Raw genomic sequence first — 23901 nt, 5'->3', positions numbered from 1 at the left:
TTTCATAGGAGGAACCCCCCTTAATTACCCCTCCTCAGATGAGTCTACATAGCAATGCGAGGTGTGAGTGCAGCACAAGTCCGCCTACCCGAGCTAGGTTTGACAGAGATCAAAACAGCAGGGTAGCCGCTGGACCATGGCCGGTGGCACAGGCTAGTCACCCAGGCACAATCCTGCCTGGGGCTCAAGGTACATATTCGCGTGGTTATCTTACGCTGCTACCCGTGCAGCTATTGCAGAGTGGCTGATGCTTCCCACCCCAGAGGTGGCTGTATTTCAGTGCTTGGTGAGTGATCCCAGTACAGGCAGACTATAAAGCACTCTGGGGTGAAAGGTGATATGGAAACTGAATGTCTCCGTGACTTTATGTCAGAGGTGGGCAAACTACGGCCCACGGGCCACATCCGGCCCAGCCCTTGAGCTCCCAGCTGGGGAGGCTAGCCCCAGGCCCCTCCCCTGGAGCTATGCTGCCGTGCGGATAGCATGACTTGCGCCCGCCCACCTCCCAAGCTTTCCAATAAGCCAGTCCTACCACTCTGAGCAGCATGGTAATGGGGTGGGAAGCGGGAAGGGGGGTTAGATAAGGGGCAGGAGGTCCTGGGGGGCAGTCAGGGGCAGGGAGCGGTTGGATGGGGCAGAGGTTCTGGGCGGGGGGTTAGGGGACAGGGGCGGTTGGATAGGCATGGGAGTCCCAGAGAGCCTGTCAGGGGGCAGGGGTGTGGATAGGGGTCGGGGCAGTCAGGGGACAGGGAGCAGGGGGGTTGGATAGGGGGTGGGGTCCCAGGAGGGGGCGGTCGGGGACAAGGAGCAGGGGGAGTTGGATGGGTCGGGGGTTCTGAGGGGGGCAGTCAGGGGGCAGGAAGTGGGAGGGGGCAGATAGGGGGCGGGGGCCAGGCTGTTTGGGGGGCACAGCCTTCCCTACCCGGCCCTCCTACAGTTTCGCAACGCCGATGTGGCCCTCGTGCCAAAAGTTTGCCCACCCCTGCTTTATATGCACACAGAGAACCAGCTGCCTCTTCTCCTGGGGTAGGAGTTTGTTGGGACGCCCGGTTTCGGGAGAGAACTACGACCAGTCTCCTTCGTCTTTGCTCCTTCGGCAATGCAGAAGAGGCACGGATACCCAGTTACAGCCGCTGCCATATTTCCTCTGCAGCGTGCAGCGTTCTGAGCCTTTGCTTCCATGACTGCTCACTCCAGGCCAGGATGTAGGGAGACCCTGTGCAGCCACACAGGGCAGCATAGCCTCTGTCTGTCAGTATGGGAGCCAGAAGACCTGGGTGTGTCCAGCAGCCTCAATAAAGAAGCCCCTTTCTAGGCCCCACAGCTGAGACCCCTCTCCTCTCTAGTACCAGAGGGTTTCCAAAGCAGCAAAAGACTAAACTGCCCCCCGGCACACCCCGAACACTACACAGCTGGTGCGAGGCAGGCCTATGAATTTAATGATAATCCCCATTATCCCAGTGCAAACCCAGAGCTTAACTAATTTGCAGAGAGTTTAACTAATTAGGCCTCATTCGGCTTCATGAACTAAGGGCTGATGTGGCCCTAGAGAGGAAGGGAAGTATCATAACCCCCGTTTTACGTAGGAGAAAACTGAGGCCCATAGAAATTGAGAGAGTTGCCCAAGGCCACACAGTGAGTCAGTGGCACAGCAGGGAATAGAACCTAGGAGTCCTGAGTTTTAGCCCCAGTGAACAGTATTTCCTCCCCTTTACTTTGAGATTTAACCGCTTTGCTGCTGGTTCCCACTCCAGCTTTCCCTCCGCTCAGGTTACCTGTGGGCCTGACCCTGGTCCATAGGGCAGCCCTGGATGGCAGGTATGCAAGGCCACAGCAAAGCTGTCAATGCGTCTTGCTGATTGGTCCCCAGGCCTGTCTCTCTCATCCAGCTTTGCTCAGCGGCTGCGGATGAAAATTGCTCTGCTCTCCTAGTCTAAAGTAGCTGTGACGCTCCTCAGGGGAGCCCAGGGATGTGAGGCACCTCACCACCACTTGCCCTGAGTGCGAAGGCATCTTGTCTGTGCCTGCCATGGGTCAGCTCCCTGAAACCACCAGCTTCTGGCAGCACAAGCCCTGCCCGCCAGGTCTCCGCAGGCCTCGCCCTCTCTGCACCGGGCAGTGAATGGCACACGGCAACGCCCGCGGCCTCGGAGCGTTCCCTGCAGTGCCCAGCCCCTTCTCACTGGACACTCACAGAACTACCAGGCCGGCTGTTCCCAAAGGAACAGGACGCGCCAGCTTGTAAGATTCAACCCGGGACTGGCACTTTGCTCCACACCACAGCCCTGAGCTAGATGCACAGTGAAAACAAGAATACGTTTATTATCCATAAAGAGAGATACAAGGGATTGCGAGTAAGGACGGTGGAAACAAATTGTTTCATATGAAATAAAATCATAACGTTTTCTAGAAACGAAACCTACCTAACAGGTTACCCGCCTGTCTAAAGCAGCTTCTCTCTAGCATTTTCTCCAGCATTTTCAGTCAAGTTTGGCTGAGACTTCCTCTTTCATGAAGCCAACTCGCTGGCCATTTGCTTCCTCGGTAAAGGATGACAAGGTGTCTCCTCTGTCCCCCAAATATACTAGAGCAAACATCTGATGTGCAATTCAAGATAGGGTCCACCCCCCCCCCCCCGTTTACTTTTTCGATTACTGGTCTCTCTCTGAAGTTTTTACAACCCTTCAGTAGCATTTGGTTCCGACCGGCAGCAGCAGACCCACTGTGAACGACACAATACTGAATTTACACATAAACAACCGGATAAACATTTCTTCCCTGACAGACAACCTGCTTTCCCCTTCGCTAGTGACCCGTCCCCAGGCACAGAGCGTAGGAACACAATTCTCAGCGCAGATACCTAACTCCTTGCGTCACATCCTTACTGGCATGTCTCCGTGACACTGACGACCAGGGTGACACCAGCTTTTATCTGAGACGCCACGACATTCTTTGCTGAACTGGAACATACACGCCAGGCCCCGGAGATTCCTGTAACTCTCAGCAGCCCCTCTGTGCCCCTCCAACAGTTGGCACTAACTGGTTCTTGGGCCACAGAAGCCCCTGGAAGGAAGCTGGGAGCAGCAATGCTTAAGGCTCAGCCAGCCAGCAAAGCTGAATCCAATTACTGGATGCTCTGGGATCATTTAGCAGATGATGCTCAATAAAAATGATTCCCTTTCCTCTCATCTGCTCTCCTGGTGGAACATTGTTTTGCTGGCCCTCTTTTAAGCCTGTGCACTGGGATAAAATCCTCTGCATGATTTTAGGCCATCGAAACCCTGGTGCTGCGCTGAGAGATGCTAGGAGAGGATCGCCACTTGGTGACTGGACAGGCCTGCTTCAGAACCATCGCTACGTGATGTGAGAGCCCCCCCATTGTCAAGTCCCGTGACCGTGTCGGGATTCCTGGCACCCAACACCTGATCTTGCAACCCATGAAAATCCCCAGGGTCAACCCAGGCAAACCTGTGACACTGCTGCAACGAGTGGGATGGATGGACGGAGGGACAAACTACCCAAGGCCCAAAGGCTGTTTCGGGAAGCCCCGTTCATTGCACTAACGCAAAGCTCGAGAAGGGGCGGGTTAACCCTGACACACACTCACCGAACTCCGGCAGGAAGAGGTCGATGGGTCTGGAAGGCAGTATCAGGGGGCTCTGTTGTTGAGGTTTCACAGGGGGAAGGACAGGAGGCAGAGGGGGTGGGACAATAGGCACCGGCTCAGGGGCTTGGGATTCCTCTCTAGCAGGAAAGCTGCAAAGAAAAAGAAAGATCCCACGTTAACAGGGTCACAAGCCTTCTACGAATCCCCCCTCCTTCCCTTTCCTGCATGGCTGCCTTAAAAATCGAGGGCCAGACCCTGATCTCATTGATGCCAGCGGATACCCGGACTCACTCCACTGAAGTGGAAGGAGCGACACTGGGTTTGCACTGGGATAATGGGGATTAGAATCAGGGCCTTCGCATCGTGCAAGAGCCAAGTGGTCAGGTGGGTTCAGCAGACCGTATTACTGAGGCATCGCCATGCGGTCACCACGGGTCACCTCCCGGCACAGACTTCCAACACACCTCAAGGGAAAAGAATATTTAACAGCCAAATTGCAGACAGCTGGGATTGTCCCTGTCCCCACCGCTAACCGCCATCAAAAACCCACCCCCACCGACGACGGACGACCACCAAAAGCCCTTCAAATACCACATTCAGCACAAAGCCCTGGGACAGCACGAACGCTGCAGCGTGAGTAAGGAGCTGCCCAGAACTAGGTGCCACTGCCACCCTGCACTTCCCATGGACCTGACCTGCTGTCCTATCACAGAAATGAAGGGACCTCAAGAGGTCCTCAAGTCTCTCCCCCTGCGCTGAGGCAGGGCCAAGCAAACCTAGACCGGCCCTGACAGGGGTTTGTCCAACCTGGTCTTAAAAACCTCCAGTGACGGGGATTCCACAACCTCCCTTGGAAGCCTATTCCAGAGCTTAAGTATCCTGAGAGTTAGAAAGTTTTTCCTGATATCTGACCTAAATCTCCCTGGCTGCAGATTAAGCCCATTGCTGCTAGTCTGACCTTCAGTGTACATGGGGAACAATCGATCCCCGTCTCTTTAGAACGGCCCTTAACAGATTTGGAGACTGTTCTCAGGTCCCCCCTCGGTCTTCTTTCCTCAAAACTAAACATGCCAAGGTTTTTTAACCTTCCCTCCCAGCTCAGGTTCTCTAAACCTCTGATAATTTTTGCTGCTCTCCTCTGGACTCTCTCCAATTTGTCCACATCTTTCCAGGGCCAAGTACAGCAGGACAATTACCTCCCGGGTCTTACGTACAATAAACCTGTTAATTCACCCCAGAATGAGTTTAGCCCTTTTTGTAACTGCATCACATTATCAACTGACAGTCAATTTCTGATTCATGATAGCCCCCAGATCCTTTTCAGCAGGCCTACCTCCCACCCAGTTATGCCCCAGTTTGTAATTACGCGTTTGATTTTTCCTTCCTAGGTGATGTACTTTGCATGTGTCTTTATTGAATTTTCTCTTTTTGATTGCAGACCTATTCTCTAATGTCCACGGTCATCTTGAATTCTAACCCTGTCCTCTCAAGTGCTGGCAACCCCTCCCAGCTTGGTATCATATACAAATTTTACAAGCTTCCCCTCCACTCCATTATCCACATCATTAATAAACACATTGAATTGCACTGGACCCAGGACAGACCCCTATGACACCCCCCCCCCCCCGCAGATACACCCTCCCAAATCATTGATAAGTACTCTGTGAATATGGTCTTTCATCCAGGTGTGCAGTCACCTTTTAGTAATTTTACCTAGACAATATTTCCCTAGTTTGCCCATGGGAATGTCATGTGGGCTTGTGTCAAAGGCCTTGCCAAAATCCAGATATATCACATCTACCGCCCCACCCCCATCCACTAGGCCGGTCACCCTGTCATGAGAGGTCCTGGGTAGCGGCTTCCTACCTTAGCGCTCTCAGTCAGTCTCATGTGCCATCCCGCAACGTTCCAGGGCCCTTCCTTGAGCAAGCATATCGTTCAGTACTGACACAAACCCAATCCTGCACCGCCCACGCCCCACCCGAGCTGGGCACGCACCACGCAAAAATATACACAGCTATTGTGCCAACGAGCACCTGAGACCCCTCTGCTCACCGCCAATGGTGGAGCTGCTGGGGGAGACCACAGCTGGTTAAAAAATGGACTTCTCTCTCTCTCTCTCTCTCTCTCTCACACACACACACACACACACACACACACAGAATTCCCAAATTTTTTGCAAAATGAAATTCTGGGTGGAAAAAAATTGGTTTTGGGGTCAATTGAAATGTTTTGCTATGATAAATTCTCAATGTTTTATTTCAGTTTTGACCCTTTTTTTACTTATTTTTGTATCAAATAAAGTAAATTTCAAAACAGTCATTTTGTTTGTTAACAAAAAACATCAGAAGTTTTCATTCCAAAAAAGTGGAAACTTTTATTTCCAATTGCTGTCAGAACAAAATCTGATATGATTTCACACAAAATTTGGTTTTGGCTAAACGGCATTTCCCAACACAAAACTGTTTTGATGAAATCCCCCCTCCCCGTTCTAAGGGGGGGGCAGAGCCCCTTGTCCTAACAGTGTTTACACCAACAGCAATTAGACAGAAAATGGTTACCAGTGAGACAGCAAACAGTGGAGAGCTAGACCCCAGCGCAGTGATTTGGGGAGGCTGATGGGTATTTTGGACAAGCTGCCACAGCCAGGTTCAAAAGGAATCTTTACCTGCCTCTCAGTTACCTGGCTTGGTGAGCAAACTAACCCTGGTGTGGTATGTCCCCCCGGCAGGGCAGATGTGCCAGATGTGTCGGAAGAAGGACACCACTGGGTCGCAAAAGCAAGTGCTGGGTCCAGACAGTAAGTTCTTAAAATGGCATCCCAAATACGCAACCTCCTCTTCCTGCCTGCTATTTAACAGGAGAGTGGCCTTCCACGAGGCTACAGTTCAGGGGTCAGGAATCTCTTCCTGATTCAGTGGGACTTCGGGCAAGCCACGAACGTGAGCATTTTCATCCTCAGGTGCCTAATGACAGACATCCAAATCCTTAGATTGGTCCCTACATCAGTGGCTGTATTTTCCAAAGTGCTCAGCTCCAACAACTCCCCACTGGAATCAGCAGGAACGGCAGGCACCCAGCATCTCTGAGAAACAGGCCATTTGTATTTAGGTGCCTACAGATGAATTCAGGGGCCTGGTTTTAGGCACCCAACTCAAAAATGTTGGCCTCATTCTCCCCATGACTCAGCTTCCACATAAGAACATCAGAATGGCCATGCTGGGTCAGACCCATGGTCCACCTAGGCCAGTATCCTATCTTCTGACAGTGTCCGGTACCAGATGCTTCAGAGGGAATGAACACAGCAGGGCAATTTCGAGTGAGCCATCCCCTGTCGTCCAGTCCCAGCTCCTGGCAGTCAGAGGCTTAGGGACACCCAGAGCACAAGGTTTTCATCCCTGACCATCTTAGCTAATAGCCATTGATGGACCTAGCCTCCAAGAACTTATCTAGTTCTTTTTTGAACGTAGTTATAGTTTTGGCCTTCACAACATCCCCTGGCAATGAGTTCCACAGGTTGACTGTGCGTTGTGTGAAGAAATACTTCCTCTGGTTTGTTTTAGACCTCCTGCCTGTCCATTTCATTGGGTGACCCCTGGTTCTTGTGTTATAGGAAGAGTTCACCTTGTTCACCATCTGCAAAATATGGATAGTGCCATTTACCCACCTCTTGGGGGGAGAATTAAATGACGAATCTTTGGAGATTCTCAGCTGAAAGCTGCTATGTGAGGGCAATGATTTATGATTGGTAGTGAGCAATTCAGGTTCTCTTGGGCTAATGAACAAAAAATATAGTGGAAAGACAGTGCCACCCATGGCCTGAATTGCAGAGGTGCAGAGCAAAGCTGAAGTCGTTTGGGGTGACAGGTGCTCAGCACCTCCGAAAATCTGGCCGAGGGCATGCAACAAGCCCCAAAGAGACACTCTTTCCCAGCAACTTTCTCTTCGGTTGCATTGAACTCCGAACCTCTTGGAAACTAGAACTAGAATTCAGCCACAGCTGCCTCCCCGTTGCTACTTTTCAGTCATTTCCCGCCTCCCAAACAAGCACCACCAGATGGGCAATGCACAGAATGTTTACAGTAAAGATTTTCTAAGGACAGGAAAGAGGGGAAGTTTCCTTGGGCACAAAAACAAGAGATCTGAGTCTGTTTTCCTTTGTTTTTGTGGAAAGCTTCCCAATCCGGAGGCGGCTGTGGAATATCTCCCAGGAGAAGCCCCAGTGCCTGTGAACTCCTCCTTTTCCAAATGTCTGGAAAGCATCTAGCACCCCACAGGGCCTGGTCTAAAGGACAAACCAATAATGACATGTCACAGGAAGGAGGATGGCTTGGTGGTTAGGGCCCTGGCCGGGGACTTAGAACATCCAGGTGCTACTCCCAGTACTCAGACAGGTCCCTTGGATGACCTTGGCCAAGCAACTTAACCTCTGTGGGCCAAGTGCCCCATCAGTCAAGTGGGGCTAATGCCGCTTCCTTCTCCCACCCTTTGTTGCCCTTGTCTATTTAGACCGTAAGCTCTTCAGCAGGGCAGGGAGTGTCTCTCAGCATGGGTGTGCAGAGTCTAGCCATACTAACAAGTACTAATTACATCCAAAATTCAGGTTGCACAGTCAAACACTTAGAAGTAATGGAACACCAGCATTAAAGTTGCCCGTGCAACCTTATTTCAGCCCCCTTGTGCATTATGATATGGGCTTTATTTACAAGTTCCCACACTATATTTTCCACAGGACTGCCACCTCCTTCAGCGAATGAGTAGTTATTCAGCATTTCTTTTTATCCTTCTCATTCAATACATGGCCCAGGCTGTATTTACCACACGCCATCCAAATCCTACATGGCCTACAGAATGATTACTTTCCTGCTGGGCATTTCTATGGTGCTCTCCCCGTCGTGTTTGAAAAGCAGGACTGTTCTTAATGTTTCCTCTGAATAGTGTGGGGGTGCCTCAGTTTCCCCTGTGTAGTTCTTAAGTATCTAGGTGGTGGGGTAAGGGTGTATGATCATTGCAGAGTTTTAGGGGTCAGGTGTGTGCAGGGGTCTGGACACAGAGAATGGCCGACACCCTGTTTCCTGGCAACTGATGGCCTGGGCCCTTCCTCCCTGCAAGGTGAGAGCTAAAGGGGTTGGAGAACAAAGGAATCAGGTGACCTCCTGGCCCAGGAAAGGGACAAAGCCCAGAGGAGGAGGAGCTGGAGAGAGTTTCAGTTTGGGGCTGGCTGGGGAGGAGGAGTGAAATGCAGATGTGGTTGTCTGGTTCACTGCCCCACAAAATGGACCCGGCAGAGGGGTCCTGTTCTCTGTACCTACAAGCTCTGTTTTAGACCATGTTCCTGTCGTCTAATAAACCTCTGTTTTACTGGCTGGCTGAGAGTCCCGTCTGACTGCGGAGTTGGGGTGCAGGGCCCCCTGGCTTCCCAGGGAGCCCACCTGGGCGGACTCGCTGTGGGAAGCGCACGGAGGGGCAGAGGGTGCTGAATGTTCCGAGGTCAGACCCAGGAAGGTGGAAGCTGGGTGAGCTGTGTGTCCTGCAGACAGTCTGCTCCCAGAGAGGAGACTTCCCCAGAGTCCTGACTGGCATCGTAGGGAGCAGTTCCAGAGCATCGCCCGGGGACTCCGTGACAGCATCACAAACATTCATGGATTTATCTCTGTGCAGGGGTTATTCTTATACCTAGTTTACAGATGGGGAGCTGAGGCAGAGAGAGATTAAGGCTACAATTATCAACAGTGACAACTAATTTGAGACACTTAGACCCTGATTTTTCAGAGCACTCACCAACAGAAATTGGTCCAATAAAAGAGATTATCTCACACACCTCATCTCTCTTAGCATTTTTATGGCACATTATATGCCCAGAGCTCAGCTCCAGTCAACATGAGTTGCAGCTGTGAGTGCTCAGCGCTTCTTCAAATCTGTTCCCCGGTGTCGTAGGTTGGGAAGCCAGAAAATGAGGAAGACACAATTAGTGGCCAACTTTGAGCACTGTGGTTTCAGTGATTTATCCAGCATCAAGCAGGAGTTCTGACAGAAGCAAGCAGAGAATCCAGTTCTCCAGGGCAACATTCAATTTCCTTGGCCACAGGTCCACCCATTCTCTTCCTGCAGCCCCTGCCTCATTCACTAGACATCGTCAAACTCCTGCAGCAAATGAGACAGGGATCCTACAAACAACAGCCTCCTTCACTACACAACCCTGATTCAGCCCCGGTGCAGACGCGTCCCATGCACTGAATGAGGCCTGGAGTCCAGTGTGAAAAATTGGATGTGATTGTGTCATTAACAACTATATCACCATGCATATGTCAATGGTCCCCAAACTTTTCGGGGTCAGAGCTGGGGTCAGGAGTGGGGCCATGGCTCCGGGAGAGAGGGGGACACAGACAGGGGTAAGGGGGCCAAGGCTGTGGCTGCAGCTTGGGAACGGAGCCGCAGCCAGGGCCGTCACTTTTAGGTTCTATAATTTACCGGGGCGGGGGGGGGAGAAAGTATAAATCTATTAAGCTAATTGCTTCTGGGTTCCAACAGCTGTATGGAAATCCTGAGGCCCTGCAGTTTACATGGCATCTGTAGCGAGAATAGGGAAAGTGGGAGAACATCATGAACTTCTATCATTGAAATGAAAGGAATAACTCCATTGGCTGGCAGCAGTAGTAGGCTGCTATCCTCTGTGTAGCCCAGGCAGTAGATGGGGACATGACACACCCTTTGTAAGTGTTTACCAGTCGGAATAGTTAGAGAGCATCTAGAGGGCTCAGTCCTCCCTCTGTCAGGGCAAGATCCAGAAGGCAGGTGCTCAGCCCTTTCTGAGAATCGGGCCCCTTGAAGGTGTCCTGAGTTGGACATCCCAGATCACTAGTCACTTTAGAAAGTCCTGGTCTGTCAACCTTGTGAAGGGAAGATGCCCTACAAGCCAGGCCCGATGCCTCTGCTCTCATGGTTCTGCATCCAGCATTCATATCCCCACTCCATTTAACAATTGGCTGGACTCGGGATGTCTGGCTTCAGCATTCGGGCTGACTGGTCTGGGGCATTTCAGAGGCGCTGGGATACCAGTGACATGCCCAAACAGACAGCAGGGACATGTAGGGACTCTGATGGGGCAGCTGTGAGAAGGACCGTCCAACACCTTTCAGTCAGGGCTACACCCATGGGCCCGACCCAGAGTGGATCCAGATCCAAGCTGCCACAGAGTCCTGGGGTGTCCAGTGCTGGGGTTTGGCGCAGGGCTTCTCTCTCCGGTTCACACCTGCTCAGCACATACAGCAGAGCAGACTTGGTAGCTCTGTTTACTTGGTGCGGGAGTGGGCGGGAGGAGGTCTGGGGGAATAATCAGACCGGACGGAGTGACCTCATTTCTTCGCAGCCATTTCTATAGAAACAAGCCCGCAAACATCCACAGACTGGCAAGACAGTTGGTGCAGAAGGCAGAGCGGAGCCCCGGGGGCACATTGCCCTGCAGTTCAGGACGAGCGCTGCAAAGAGCCCCTCACCCCCAAAGCAACGGAGCCGCTCTCTGCGCCACCAGGACCCCGTCGCTGCTGTCCTCCGGCAAAGCAAGGGCTTAGTGAATCCGGGGGTGCTGAGCCCAGCACCGAGTTAAAGGCAGAGCTGACTGCAGTGGACAGGCTAAGGTGTAAGTGTGCCCCCACCCTCCTTTGCGGGATGGAACCAGGACTGCCCAACTGTGTGCCACAGCCGCAGAGCGGGGGGGCTCCACAAAGCATCACATCCTCAAATCACCAGATGAACACCAGCTAATTAACCCTCCTGATACCCCTGCCAGCGCCATCATCCCCATTTTAACACTGGGGAAACTGAGGCCGGGGGCGATCAAGTGGCTTGCCCAGAGTTTCAGAGAAAGTCTGCGCCAATGTCTGATTCGAATGGAGGAGCGCCAGGCTCACAGGCCGGCACTTGGAGCATTGGATGCACTAGATTTAAAGGTTAAAAGGAAATAATCACTCTCCCATTCCATACCTGCTCAGAACCCAGCCCAGGGCCCGGTGCATCCCGAGGAGACACCCCTGTGTACAATGTGCTCAGTCCCGCTCGATGGGACAGGATTGCAAGTGCTGAGCCCCTAGCCGCTCCCACTGAGACCCCTTATGGGTAGGATTTCACAAGAGCGCCACACCCTGTGTTCACCCAACATGTTGCGCTCTTAGGGAAATCTGGCCACTTATTTCTGGGGCGCAAATAGGGGAAAATCTGTCCATAGGCGTCTGTAATGCCCACATCCGCTACAAGTGAAACAAAGCACATGGCAGGCAAAGCTAATGAAGGGTTAGGGTGACCAGATGTCCCGATTTTATAGGGACAGTCCCGATATTTGGGGCTTTGTCTTATATGAGTGCCAATTACTGCCCACCCCCCGTCCCGATTTTTCATCCTTGCTATCTGGGCACCCTACGAGGGGTATCCTTGGGGCCTCTGGGCACTGGGACAGACAACAGATAACACAGAAATAAGGCAACCTGGCTGTAAGACATACAAACGCCACATGCCACCTAACCCCACCCAATTACCAATCAACCCCCACCGCTGCGACTGCACTACAGAAGAAGTGACATCTGCAGCTCAGGGATGCCACAGACCGAGGTGCCCAGAGGGCTGCGCAGATGGGGATTTCCTCCTGCCTTGGGATCTAGCCTCCTCTATTCTCCTTGTTGCGTCCCCTACCGGAGGGACTGAGGTGTAGGAGCGAGACACATGACTGGGTGCTTTGCTGATCTCCTCTGCGCTGCGTGGGCTCCCACAGGGCAGTCTTGGATTCCTGCACTCCTGAATAACGAGCCCTAGCCAGCAAATCTTCCATGGACTGCACTGGGAGCAGGATGAGGCTGAAATGGCTTTTGCAATCCTGGGCTGGCCTGGAGGCTGCCCCCTTGCAGTCGGGTGTGGGGCCTGGCCCCAGGGATGCATACGTTCCTCCCCTCCAGGCTCATGGCCATGCCCTACATCTGGGGAAAGAAAGGAAAGCCACAAGAGAACGAAGTGGGACTGTGTTGCCGGGTGGCTTGCGTATGTGGGTTTGCGCCGTGTGCTGTCCAGCTCTGTGCAGAGAGCTGGTTCAGCAGACTTCAGTGGTACTCCCCCATGCTGTCAAGTGCTGAAGGCCGGAATGTCATTGCCTCAGCCCGTGGAGCCCCAACGTTATTATTATTAACAGCAAATAAGGCCGCCAGCTCATTCGGCAGACCTCGCTGCGTCTCATAAAGGACGACAAAGGCACTCAGCCAGGTTAATTGCCCTAGGATGCCAGCGCCCTGGCTCTGTGGGTACAGATGCGCTAAGACATGAGTGCCCCTTGGCAAGAAGTGGCTCAGGCAGCAGCAGGAGTCTCTGCTGTCCCCTCGGCCACACAAAGGGTTAAGTCGAGACATTTATAGGCGGAGACAAACAGCTAGAATACACAACTTACGCACCACCGTACATATTTCACGACACCTGTTTGTTACCTCCCCTTGTTCCTGATATCTTGGACAAAACATCCCTGTTCATTGTTTGTCAAACCATCTTCTCTTGGACTAGACTGGAATATATTTAGATAACTATCTAGTGCCTAGTACGCTAGCAACAACTTTGCCAAGCTCATGTACCAGACAGTGAACTTGTGGGCATCTGTTTGAAACTTGGCCTGACTTTGGTTCACAGCTTCTGGTCTCGCACCAGGCCCAGTGCTCCAGGCTCGCTCTCTCTACCACAACCTGTACGTCCACACAACACGCGCACATCGGTCCAGTGCTCTCTGCATTGCACACAGTCCCACCGCAGCAGCATTATTACATTCAGTTACATGACAGTGGCGCCTAGAGACCCCAACTGAGATCAGGACCCCGTTGTGTGGGGCTTGGTACACGCACATAGCAAGAGATCCAAAGAGCTCACAGTCTAAACAGACAAGACGAAGGGTGGGAGAGGAAACTGAGGCACGAGGAAGGGAGATGACTGGCCCAAGGTCACTCAGCAGGCCAATGGCAGACCTGAGAATAGACCCCAGGTCTCCTGACTCCTAGCCCAGTGTCCCCCCTTCGCCCCACAGCGCCCAGCCTTCATCTGCAGAGCCATGACCCTGCACTGCAGCGAAGCTGCTCAGGACTGCTAAGGTGGAAAGACTCCAGTGGGAGGCTCTGGGAACTTCTACTGCAGCAGGGCTCCTTTGTCCAGTTCAGGTCAGGAGATTCCTGCCATTCCCCTAAGGGAGGCCTTGGTCCAAAGCATTCTGAGGCTCATACAGAATTGCCTTTGCTCCTACTATTCCTACTTGTTCCCTGTCCATGTGTCTCCAGAGGACGCCTCACCACAGTGTCTAAGCAATGAAGTGCAGCCGTACCAGCTGCCATGGACTTTGTCAAACTACACTGCCAATAAAACTGAATTTACAGAGGCATTCTCCCTTAGTCATCATTAGCTGAGATACCACAGGCTTATCTCGTTCTGTCCATCTTTCGTCAGAAACGAACTCCTCCATTTCCTTATCTCCCTTGAGGGTGGCTGTCATTTTAACTGCAGGCCTCCATCCCCCTGTCCAGATAATGACCTATGATCCATGCACTTCCACAAAGCCCTGACACGGGGAGAAACAAGATCCCACCAGTGTGGAATTTACACCACACTTTCCACTTGCTCCGCGGCTAGGGAGAAATCATCATTTCTATCTTTGCCTTCCTCTTCCCACAGTTAAGTAAGTTCTGCTTCTGTGTACCAGTGGGGACAGACACTCTGACCTTGGGAGAAGTCAGTAACACTGGCAAATGCCTGCAGTTTTATACTCAATTCATATGTGATTCTCACTCTGGAAATAATGTCACTCGGCATATTGCTTGAATGACAACCGAGTAAGGACATTCACAATGCCCTCCTAGTAAATTCAAACCAAATACTATTATTGTCCTCCTGGTATTGTTCTTTTCCAACTGGCAAACCCCAAGATTTCTTACCAGGATATTCATGGTTAGTTGCTCCCCTGGGCCAGACTGTTCTTAATGAACTCAGCCCCCAAAGATTAGTAGAAGTGCTCAGCACATTGAACGCACACTGGGTTTTGGAGGCACACTGGAACCTGGGATTTGGGGACAGGCTGCCCATCGGTGTCACTATAGGTGGTGAGCACTTGTGAAAATCTGGGGTGAAAGCCTGGGCACACTGAATCAATGGCAAAACTCAGTTTGACTTCAGTGGAACCAGGACTCCAGCCCTGGCCACCAGGGCCAAATCCAACACACGTTGATGTCCCTGGACAGACCGCTGTTTGTTTCAAGAAGAGCAAGATCAAGTGCCACAAGCAGAATGGAGTGGATCACTGGGCTGGGACTGGGAAGGAGTTTTTACCCCAGGCAAACAATTTATCCTAATGAGTGACTGTTGCTTCATTACAAGACCACTCGTGTGAGATTCACAAAGATCACCCCACACTTCAATGCTGCAACTTCAAGGCACTGTCTGTACAGATATTTTTAGAGCACCACTGCAAGCCCCGGAAGCCGGAGTTTGACAGCCGGGGCTGGGAGGCTCGCTTCTGCAGGCTGTTTGCAGACATAGCCTTAGTTTGCAGGGGACAGGCATTGTGTTTTAGTTGATGAGTTTTTAAATCTTCATTTGGCAACTTCTGCCTTAAAAGACTAGATCTAGACTTAGAGTTTCACATAACGCCTGGTAAAAGCACCATATCAAAGGCCACACACCCAATTAAAATAATTTCCTTCCCACAGGTCATTGTTAATAGAGGTGGAGTTGGCTGGTGCCAAGTGGTTCCGTGGTGTTTTGCCAGGAGATTAATAGGGCTGAAATTCCAAACTCTGGGCTTTTCATCCAGAAATCGGTAAATTGCAATGCAGGGAATGTCATTTTTATTCAGCATTATATTCAAAGTGGTTTTAAGAAGTTTTCAGACTCTTTTTTAAAATGGCCTGTCCTCTTCATAGCGGCACCTGCTGGCAGGGATCACAGATCAATGATAAGCATTTATCTGTACTGGCTGCATTCCTAACTAGACACTAACAGTCCTCAGACAGTTGAGATGCTATGTCTATGCTCTGTGATAGTGTCCCTTTAAACACAGTACAGGCTGACTAGTTCTTCTGCCACAGCTTCTCTGAAGGCCATCGAGGTCAAAGGGAGAAAAACATCACAAGTTCTGCTGTGAACCCTGCAGTCACTGCCCGGAAGGAAGGTTTAGTAGGGCAAGCCAGGGGGATGGCGTAGTTGGTTAAGCATCAGGTTTAAAATACTCTCGCTGCTTGGAAGCCCAGCTGAAGAGGCTGGCTGGCTCATTCCAGCCCTCCGGCTCTGGGAGGTGGCTGCAGTGAATTCCATGGAGCTTTCCACAGGTGGGGACTTTCCAACCTGAGCTTCTGGCTGTGCTGCTTGGACATGCAGAGCACCTTTCGTAAGACTAGGAGGTTGGCCTCAGCATCCTTGCATAACAAGCTGTGGCCACATATGCATGCAAACACCATGGTCCTGAGCCTTCAGCACTGAACGTACCAGCCTTTTCCACCGGAGCTAACAGAGTAACTCTGTGCCGCTGTGGTCAGCCGCCCGAAGTCAGCATAATCACAGGCACTTGGCTAATGTCTTGCTCATGGCCAAAACATCCCTTTTTTCCTACTGCTGAACTGCGCTCGGGCTGGCTAGCTGCTGCCCTCCACCCTAGAGGCAGCTGGACTCCCAGGGTGCTGTCTGTATGGGGTTAGTGAAGCACTCCCAGATGAAAGGTGCTGTTCTGTGGGCCAGATTCTTAGAGTGGCTTGGAGAAGAATCCAAACCTTTATCTGAACCAACCCGCCCAACCTTCTGCGGCTTGCCCGTTGCTCACCTGCTCACCTTCTCCCTACTCCATAAACAGCAGGATACTACATCACCGGAGCCTAGAACCACCAAATCCTCAGGGTCTCCCCTAGGGGAAAGGGACACTTCCTTCTCATTTGCGTCTGCCCTCCCCCATAGACTCTTCCTCCCAGCCCAGTGGGCTTTTTCCCAGATCGATTATTTCCCTCCTCTAACCCATAATACTCCCTCCAGGCGGAGGCGGCACGGCCAGCCCAGCTTAGGCCATCAAGTCAGCCAGCTGTGTCCTGCGGCGTCTCAGGTCCCCTGCGTGGGCTCGCTCTGACCAGGATCTCACCTTAGTCCACGTCCAACGACCAGCAGCATTAGCACCAGTCATTAACTCACCTCTCTCAAAAGCCTCCCTGAATCCCTCCGAGGTGCAGGTGCTGGACCTCAGCCAGGCCCTGAATTCTACCGCTAGCCATCACGGGGAGTGTAAGACACCTGCAGCTGTTGAAATGCAGTCTCCTTGTTGCTGAATGCCTCCCAGCCTCAAGCAGCTGATGGGAGTAGCTGACCACAAGCATGAGATGTAGCACCTTCTCTGTGGGCTGCTCAACGGCAAGCCCCAAGGGAAGGAAGGAAGGGGTCAGAGATGGGAGGTGGGTGTCTGCAAACCACAGCAGAAGGGCAAAGGTCAGTCCTGCAGAATCACGCTTTGACATCAGGGCAACGACATTTCGGCTTCGTCAGGCTGACGTTGAAGTCTGGTTAGGTTCGAAGGAGGTGAAGCGTGGTCCTGCTACCAGCCTCAGCCCAGCAAACGTGGGGGGCAGAGAGGAAGTGCTTGCTAATGGGGCAGACAAGCACACAGCCAGGCGCGCAGACACTTGCATACAGAGGGAAGGGGGAAGAGGGAAGGGGCAGGGCGATGCACCCAGGCACTGCAAAAAGAGAAGCAGACAGACCGGGTACGACGAGGAGATGGAGGGGGCAGATCAGGCTCCTGGGTGGGGCCTGCACAGGGAACACAGTAAAAAACACCTGGCAGTGGCAACACCATTCCCCAGGGCACCACCATGGTGCCTCCTCCTCAGAACCAGCAGCCCCAGAGCCAGCCCCACGGCAACCCCCCTCCCCTACAGGCATCCCCAGAGCCAGCTCCACGGCAACCCCCCTCCCCCACGGCACCCCCAGAGCCAGCTCCACGGCAACCCCCCTCCCCCACGGCACCCCCAGAGCCAGCTCCACGGCAACCCCCTCCCCCACAGCAGCCCCAGAGCCAGCTCCACGGCAACACCCCTCCTCTACAGGCATCCCCAGAGCCAGCTCCACGGCAACCCCCCTCCCCTACAGGCACCCCCAGAGCCAGCTCCACGGCAACCCCCCTCCCCCACGGCACCCCCAGAGCCAGCTCCACGGCAACCCCCCTCCCCCACGGCAGCCCCAGAGCCAGCTCCACGGCAACACCCCTCCTCTACAGGCATCCCCAGAGCCAGCTCCACGGCAACCTCCCTCCCCTACAGGCACCCCCAGAGCCAGCTCCACGGCAACCCCCCTCCCCCACGGCACCCCCAGAGCCAGCTCCACGGCAACCCCCCTCCCCTACAGGCAGCATGTGGGGAGCCCCACAGAGGCAGCACGCCCCTGCCAGCCGGCAGCAGTAGGAGCCTGAGCTCCTCCACTGCTGCTGTCCTCGAGGGCAGGGGTTCCCAAACTTTTTCTTTCTGAGGCCCCCGGACATGCAATAAAATCTCCACGGCCCCCCTGCCCCCAACAGCTGGTTTTCTCAGGGCTGGCGTTAGAGCAGGGGTTCTCAAACTGGGGGGTTGGGACCCCTCGGGGGGTCACGAGGTTATCACATCGGGGGTTGTGAGCTGTCAGCCTCCACCCCAAACCCCACTTTGCCTCCAGCATTTATAATGGCATTAAACACAAAAAAAGCGTTTCTGATTTATAAGGGGGCCGGAGATTGCACTCAGAGGCTTGCTATGTGAAAGGGGTCACCGGTACAAAAGTTTGAGAACCACGGCATTAGGGGGTAGCAAGCAGGGCAATTGCCTGGGGCCCCACACCACAGGGGCCGCCGCAGAGCTACATTGCTCAGGCTTTGGCTTCAGCCCCAGGTGGCGGGGCTCAGGGCCCTGGGGTTCAGCCCCGTTGTGTGGGGCTTCGCCTTTCTGCCCGGGGCCCCAGTGAGTCTAACCCTGGCCCTGCTTGGCAGACCCCCTGAAACCTGCTCATGGCCCCCCGGGCGCCCAGAACCCCTGATTGAGAACCACTGCTCCATGGGCAGGGGCAGGAGACCTGCCGGCTGGGCACGGCGCTGCCTCTAAGGGAGGAGCAGCAGCCCCACCAGCCCGGGCCCCCATTTTACCAACTGTGCTAGGAGCAGGGGATGGGGCTTTGCCCCTTTCCACCCCGCCCCCTCCCCCGCAGCACCCTGTCCACCAGTTGTCCCACTGAGTCCAGAGGGGCTATTGGCGAGCAAGGCACCAGGTGACCCAGGGATCAAGCCCTAAACAAATGGTGCCAGGGCCAAATCCATCCCTGCTACAAGTGGGTGCAACACCACTGATGGGGGTGAATTCGAGAGGCAGTGCACAGTGCTCTCTGACCCAGAGGCAGGAGGCCAAATCCAGCTCTGGTGTAACTCAGCTGACTTCAACCGAAGTATGTACACCAGGGATGTCCTTGTCCCACTCTCAAGGGCCTGGGACCTGCCTCCTTAGAGACCTCCTTCCCCCAGGCCCAGCCACGCTGCTCTAGCCGGATCCTCCTTGGCTTACAAAGAGGAGGCCGTGGACCGGGCCTTCTCCGGGAGGGGCTCCTCGCCTTTGATCCAAAACAGCCCAAACACGTGGGACACCGTCCAAGGGTCATCTCTTCTTCCAGGGCTAGAGCCTCTTTACCCCGACCTTACGTCAGCGAAGTGGGAGCTGGGGCCGAGGAAGGACTGAGCAAACGCTGAGTCGCTCAGGATCCGGACCACCCTTAGCACCATCTCCTTTCCACTGGCTGGGTTTGTAGAGCGGGAAAGCAATAAATCAATCAGAATCACTGTGAAGAAGTCTGGCTCCTGCTAACACAGAGCAGGGACTGCAGCTCGTCAGCTGCAGCCTGCGGGGCAATGGACTCTGGGGAGCGAGCCACATGGACTTCCTCTCAAGGGACCACAGAGCAGGGACAAAGCATTTGCAACCACCAGTGCAGGCCTAGAAAGTGTGGGTATTGTCAGAGATGTGACTGTGGAAACGGCCCCTTCTTACATCGGTCCCCTCTGAGCCCCCCGACTCGCGTCTGCCGGCTACACTGGCACAACTGAGTGGCCGGTCCCCTTCACTCTGGAGAGCCGGCAGAGACACGAGAGAGCAAACGGGATTCTATTCTTCCTGGGTCGGCAGCGGTGAAATCCCAAACATGGGATGTCTATTCCTGGTTGTGAGGCAGGAGACAGGAATTACCCAGCTTGAGAGCCCAGGAGGCAGGATTCTGAGACACTGACAAGCTGGAAAACAAATCTTCTTACGGGTAAACAGAGTGAATTTCTTGGGGGGGCACCAAGAGAGACCATCACCCCACAGCTACCCTTGTACGCAGCCCTGCCAAATCATCATGAACATTTACAAGCCCAGACACAAGATCTATTGGCCCACCCTCACCGCAAAGGTGAAAAAAACCATCAGGCAGCCAGCTCACGAGACCTTCAGGAGGCTGTTTTAATGGTGATGCTGCAGCCAAAAAACCCCATAGACCAGACACTTTCTGCTTCACAGAGACAGGAAAGCTGCTCCTATCGGAGAGGTGGGGGTTAGACAGGAGAATGGAAGCATGAGTATAATTTTTGGTGGTGCCCAGAACGGGTCCAAGCCCCCCCTCCCGCCTCCCTCTGCACCCCCCACCTTCCTTGTAAGCCAATATATATTTTTTAAAATAATGTAAAAATGGACTGGAAACAGTACGCGTTTAACAGTTTCCCTATATTGCACAATATCAGTATTGTAAGAAAAAAATTATTTAACTAAGAATATCAACTTTATTAATACTCTTTTGAATACGGAAACAACCCAGCACTCTTGGATCAATAATCCACTAAAGCAAAAAGCTCTGTCTAATTCGCTATTGTACTCCAATCTCGTAAATCTTGATAGCCAAGACAGATGAAAACTCCTTTTCTTATCTTTTAGATTTGCACATCTTTCTTTTGTATAACTTCAGTTTGCAAGCTGGGTGTCGAACTCAGGCCGTCACTTGATCAATTACCCTTTTGTTCTTTTTCTCTGGGTAATTAAGAATTTCTCCATTGTTGATTATTATTACACAAAATTAATGGGGTGGGGCTGAGGGGTTTGGAGTGTGGGAGGAGGCAGAGGGTTGGAGTGCAGGGGTGAGGGCTGCAGGGTGGGGCTGGGGATGAGGGGTTCACAGTGCAGGAGGGGACTCAGGGTTGGGGCAGTGGGTTGGGGTGTGGGGAGATGAGGGCTCTGGGGGGCTGGGGATGAGGGGTTTGGGGTGTGGGAGGGGCTCAGGCTGTGGGATGGGGCCGGGGATGAGGAGTTCACAGTGCAGGAGGGGACTCAGGGCTGGGGCAGAGGGTGAGGTGCGGGGGGGTGAGGGCTCTGGCTGGGGGTGTGGGCTCTGGGTTGGGGCTGGGGATGAGGGTTAAGACATTCCTTTCCTCTACCAGGCTGGAGAACAGGCAGAACTGGATTACTGACATGGCTGTGCAGAGCATTACGACTGGGGATGTATGCTAATTTAACTGGATTTGTGTTTTTAACTATTATACAAATATTTCAGCCTCATAACCAAGATGAAAGGAATCTAAAAGGGTAAATCTTCATTAATTTGCACAGGGAGGTAAAGGAGAAACTCTGTTATTGGGGACATGGCCAGGCTGAAAGCCAGATATTGTAAACAGGTGTTTCTGTACCTATTTATGACTCTCTCACAGTCTGCGCATCTCTTATCCTGGACAATGAAAATCCATTAAGGTGCTTCCAAGTTCTCAGTGCTGTAACATTCAGGTTGCGAACACTTGATGGAAATGTGTCCTTCCTGTAAAACCAGTGTTTTCAATCGAATTTAAAAGAATAACAGAGGGAACATTTTTCTGTGGGTCTTAAGGGTTTGTTTTTATAAAACTAATTTTTTAGATAAAGTGGAGTGGTCACCTTATTAAGGGCTTGTCCACACTGGGGTTTCACACTGAGATAAACTATACCAGCACAAGTCATGGTTAACTGAGCATGGATTGTCTACACTAGGAGCTTGCACAAATGCAGCTATGTTGGTGTAAAATAACCCTGTGCAGACAAAGCCTGCAAGTCAGTCAGTCTAGCACCCACAGCAATGCACCCCTAAGAACCACATATAAAGAACAAAGGAAAGAAATGACAACTCCTAAGCAAAGAATGGGGCTGGGGATAAGGGGTTCACAGTGCAGGCTCAGGGCTGGGGCAGAGGGTTGGGGTGGGGGCAGGGTGAGGGCTCTGGCTGGGGGTGCAGGCGGCAGGCAGCCCCGGGGCTGGGGCTAGAGGGGAGGACTCCCCATAGCCCTCTCCCCGCTGGCAGCAGTGAGCTCCAGGGGAGGAGCCCCCACTCTCCTCCCTCTCCCCCCTGGTATGACACTCACCCAAGCCCCAGGCTGCTGCTCAGGAGGTCCAGACAGGATAAGCCCCCTCAGAGTCGCCTGCCGGGGGGGGGGGGGGGGGGCTGTCGTGCCACTACGCTTCCTCCCCTCCTCCCTCCGCCGGCTCAGCAGTCAGCCTGCCACCGGCACCACTCCCTTAGCCAGCAGCAACCGGCGAGGGAGTGCAGCACAGAGCAGCCGCCCACTGCCAGGGCGCAGGTGAGGTAAGGACGCTCAGGGGAGGCACGAGGGGCCAGGGGACGCTCGGGGGAGATACATGGGGGCAGCAGGCGGGGCCAGCGGAGAGACCCGGCCCTTAACATTAGTGGAACTGGGCACCTGGGGCCCTGAATTTGCTGGAGCCCGGGCACCAGGGGCCCATACAAATCGCCATCCCTGCATGTAGCCCCAGGAGACCAGAGACACACAATGAGGCAGGGTCCAAGGCAGCCGGCCCTATGGGAGCTCAGCCCCTGCCCAGCGCCTATTAATAATAAATGCCCCTTTGCGTTTCTACAGCATCTTCCTTCCAAGGCACTTCACAAACATCAGATTCATTAAGTCTCCTACAACCACCTTCTCCCTCCCATCAGAAACATTAGAAAGACACTGGCTGCAGTGGGCTGAGAAACCTATGTCCTGTCTGTGGCTCTTTCTCAAGCTCCCCATCTGATCTTGGGCAAGTCCTCTCCTCTCTGCTTCCCCAGCTGTACAAAGGGCGTAATAATAATCACCTGCCTCTCGAGATGTTAATTCATTCCTAACCGCAAAGGCGCTACACAGTAACTCCTCGCTTAATGTTGTGCTCCCGAAAAATGCTACTTTAAGCAAAACGATGTTAAGCGAATCCAATTTCCCCATAAGAATTAATGTACACGGGGGGATGAGGTTCCAGGGAAATTTTTTTCACCAGACAAAAGACTATATTTTATACACACACACACACACAGTGTAAGTTTTAAACAAACAATTTATTACTGTACACAGCGATGATGATGGTGAAGCTTGGTAGAGGTGGTGGAGTCAGAGGGTGGGATATTTCCCAGGGAATGCCTTGCTGCTAAATGATGAACTAGCCCTCGGCTGAGCCCTCAAGGGTTAACACGTTGTTAATGTTGCCTCACGCTCTACAACGCAGCAGGAATGGAGGGAGGAGCGACTGCATGGCAGAGAGAGACACTGTGTGTGTGTGTGTGTGTGTGTGTGTGTGTGTGTGTGTGTGTGTGTGTGTGTGTGTGTGTGTGTGTGTGTGTGTGTGTGTGTGTGTGTGTGTGTGTGTTACCCATTGCCCCTTTAAGTACACTGACCCCACTCTAAATACATTGTCTTTTTTTAAAAAGGAGGACTTGTGGCACCTTAGAGATTAACAAATTTATTTGAGCATAAGCTTTCGAGAGCTACAGCTCACTTCATCCACTTGCACTCCCTTTCTTTTTGCGAATACAGAGTAACACGGCTGCTACTCTGAAACCTGTCTTTTTAAGTAGATCAGCAAGTTGATACAGCAGCGGCTGGCTGCAAGCTCCCTCCGTCCTGAGCCCTGTCATCCACCCTGCTCTGTGGAGATGGGGTAAAGGAGCGGGGGCGGAGGGGACACCCTGACATTAGCACTCCCCTCCCCCGCCTCTGCACAACAAGCAGGAGGCTCGGGGAGCAGCTCCATGGCAGTGTGGGGCGGGACAGATGAGCTGCTGGCAATTGGTAGACAGCTGGGCGGCTGCCGCCCAGGGAACTTAGGGGAGGGGGGAGCTGATAAGGGGGCTGCCGGCCCACCCTGGTACCAAGCCCCACCAGCTCGCTCCAACGGGCTGCTCTTCCTGCAAGCAGTGGACAAAGCAGGCGGCTGCCAAACGTTAGAAGGGAGCATTGCACAACTTTAAACGAG

The 23901-nt window shown here is 53.0% G+C and overlaps 1 protein-coding gene across 4 annotated transcripts in view; it reads right to left on the bottom strand.

The window, feature by feature from the left end:
* ARAP1 (ArfGAP with RhoGAP domain, ankyrin repeat and PH domain 1) overlaps positions 1-23901 on the bottom strand; it is a 223884-nt gene that overhangs the window by 93213 nt on the left and 106770 nt on the right. For all 4 annotated transcript variants that reach the window (XM_074954487.1, XM_074954505.1, XM_074954496.1 and 1 more), the window contains one exon: positions 3608-3756. In XM_074954487.1, coding sequence (XP_074810588.1) covers positions 3608-3756 — 149 coding nt within the window. The remainder of the gene's footprint in view (positions 1-3607; positions 3757-23901) is intronic.

This window comes from Natator depressus, chromosome 1, assembly GCF_965152275.1.
Source record: "Natator depressus isolate rNatDep1 chromosome 1, rNatDep2.hap1, whole genome shotgun sequence".
Lineage (NCBI taxonomy): Eukaryota > Metazoa > Chordata > Testudines > Cheloniidae > Natator > Natator depressus.
Note: the sequence above shows the minus strand (reverse complement) of the source record. Positions and strands in the feature narration are given on the sequence as shown.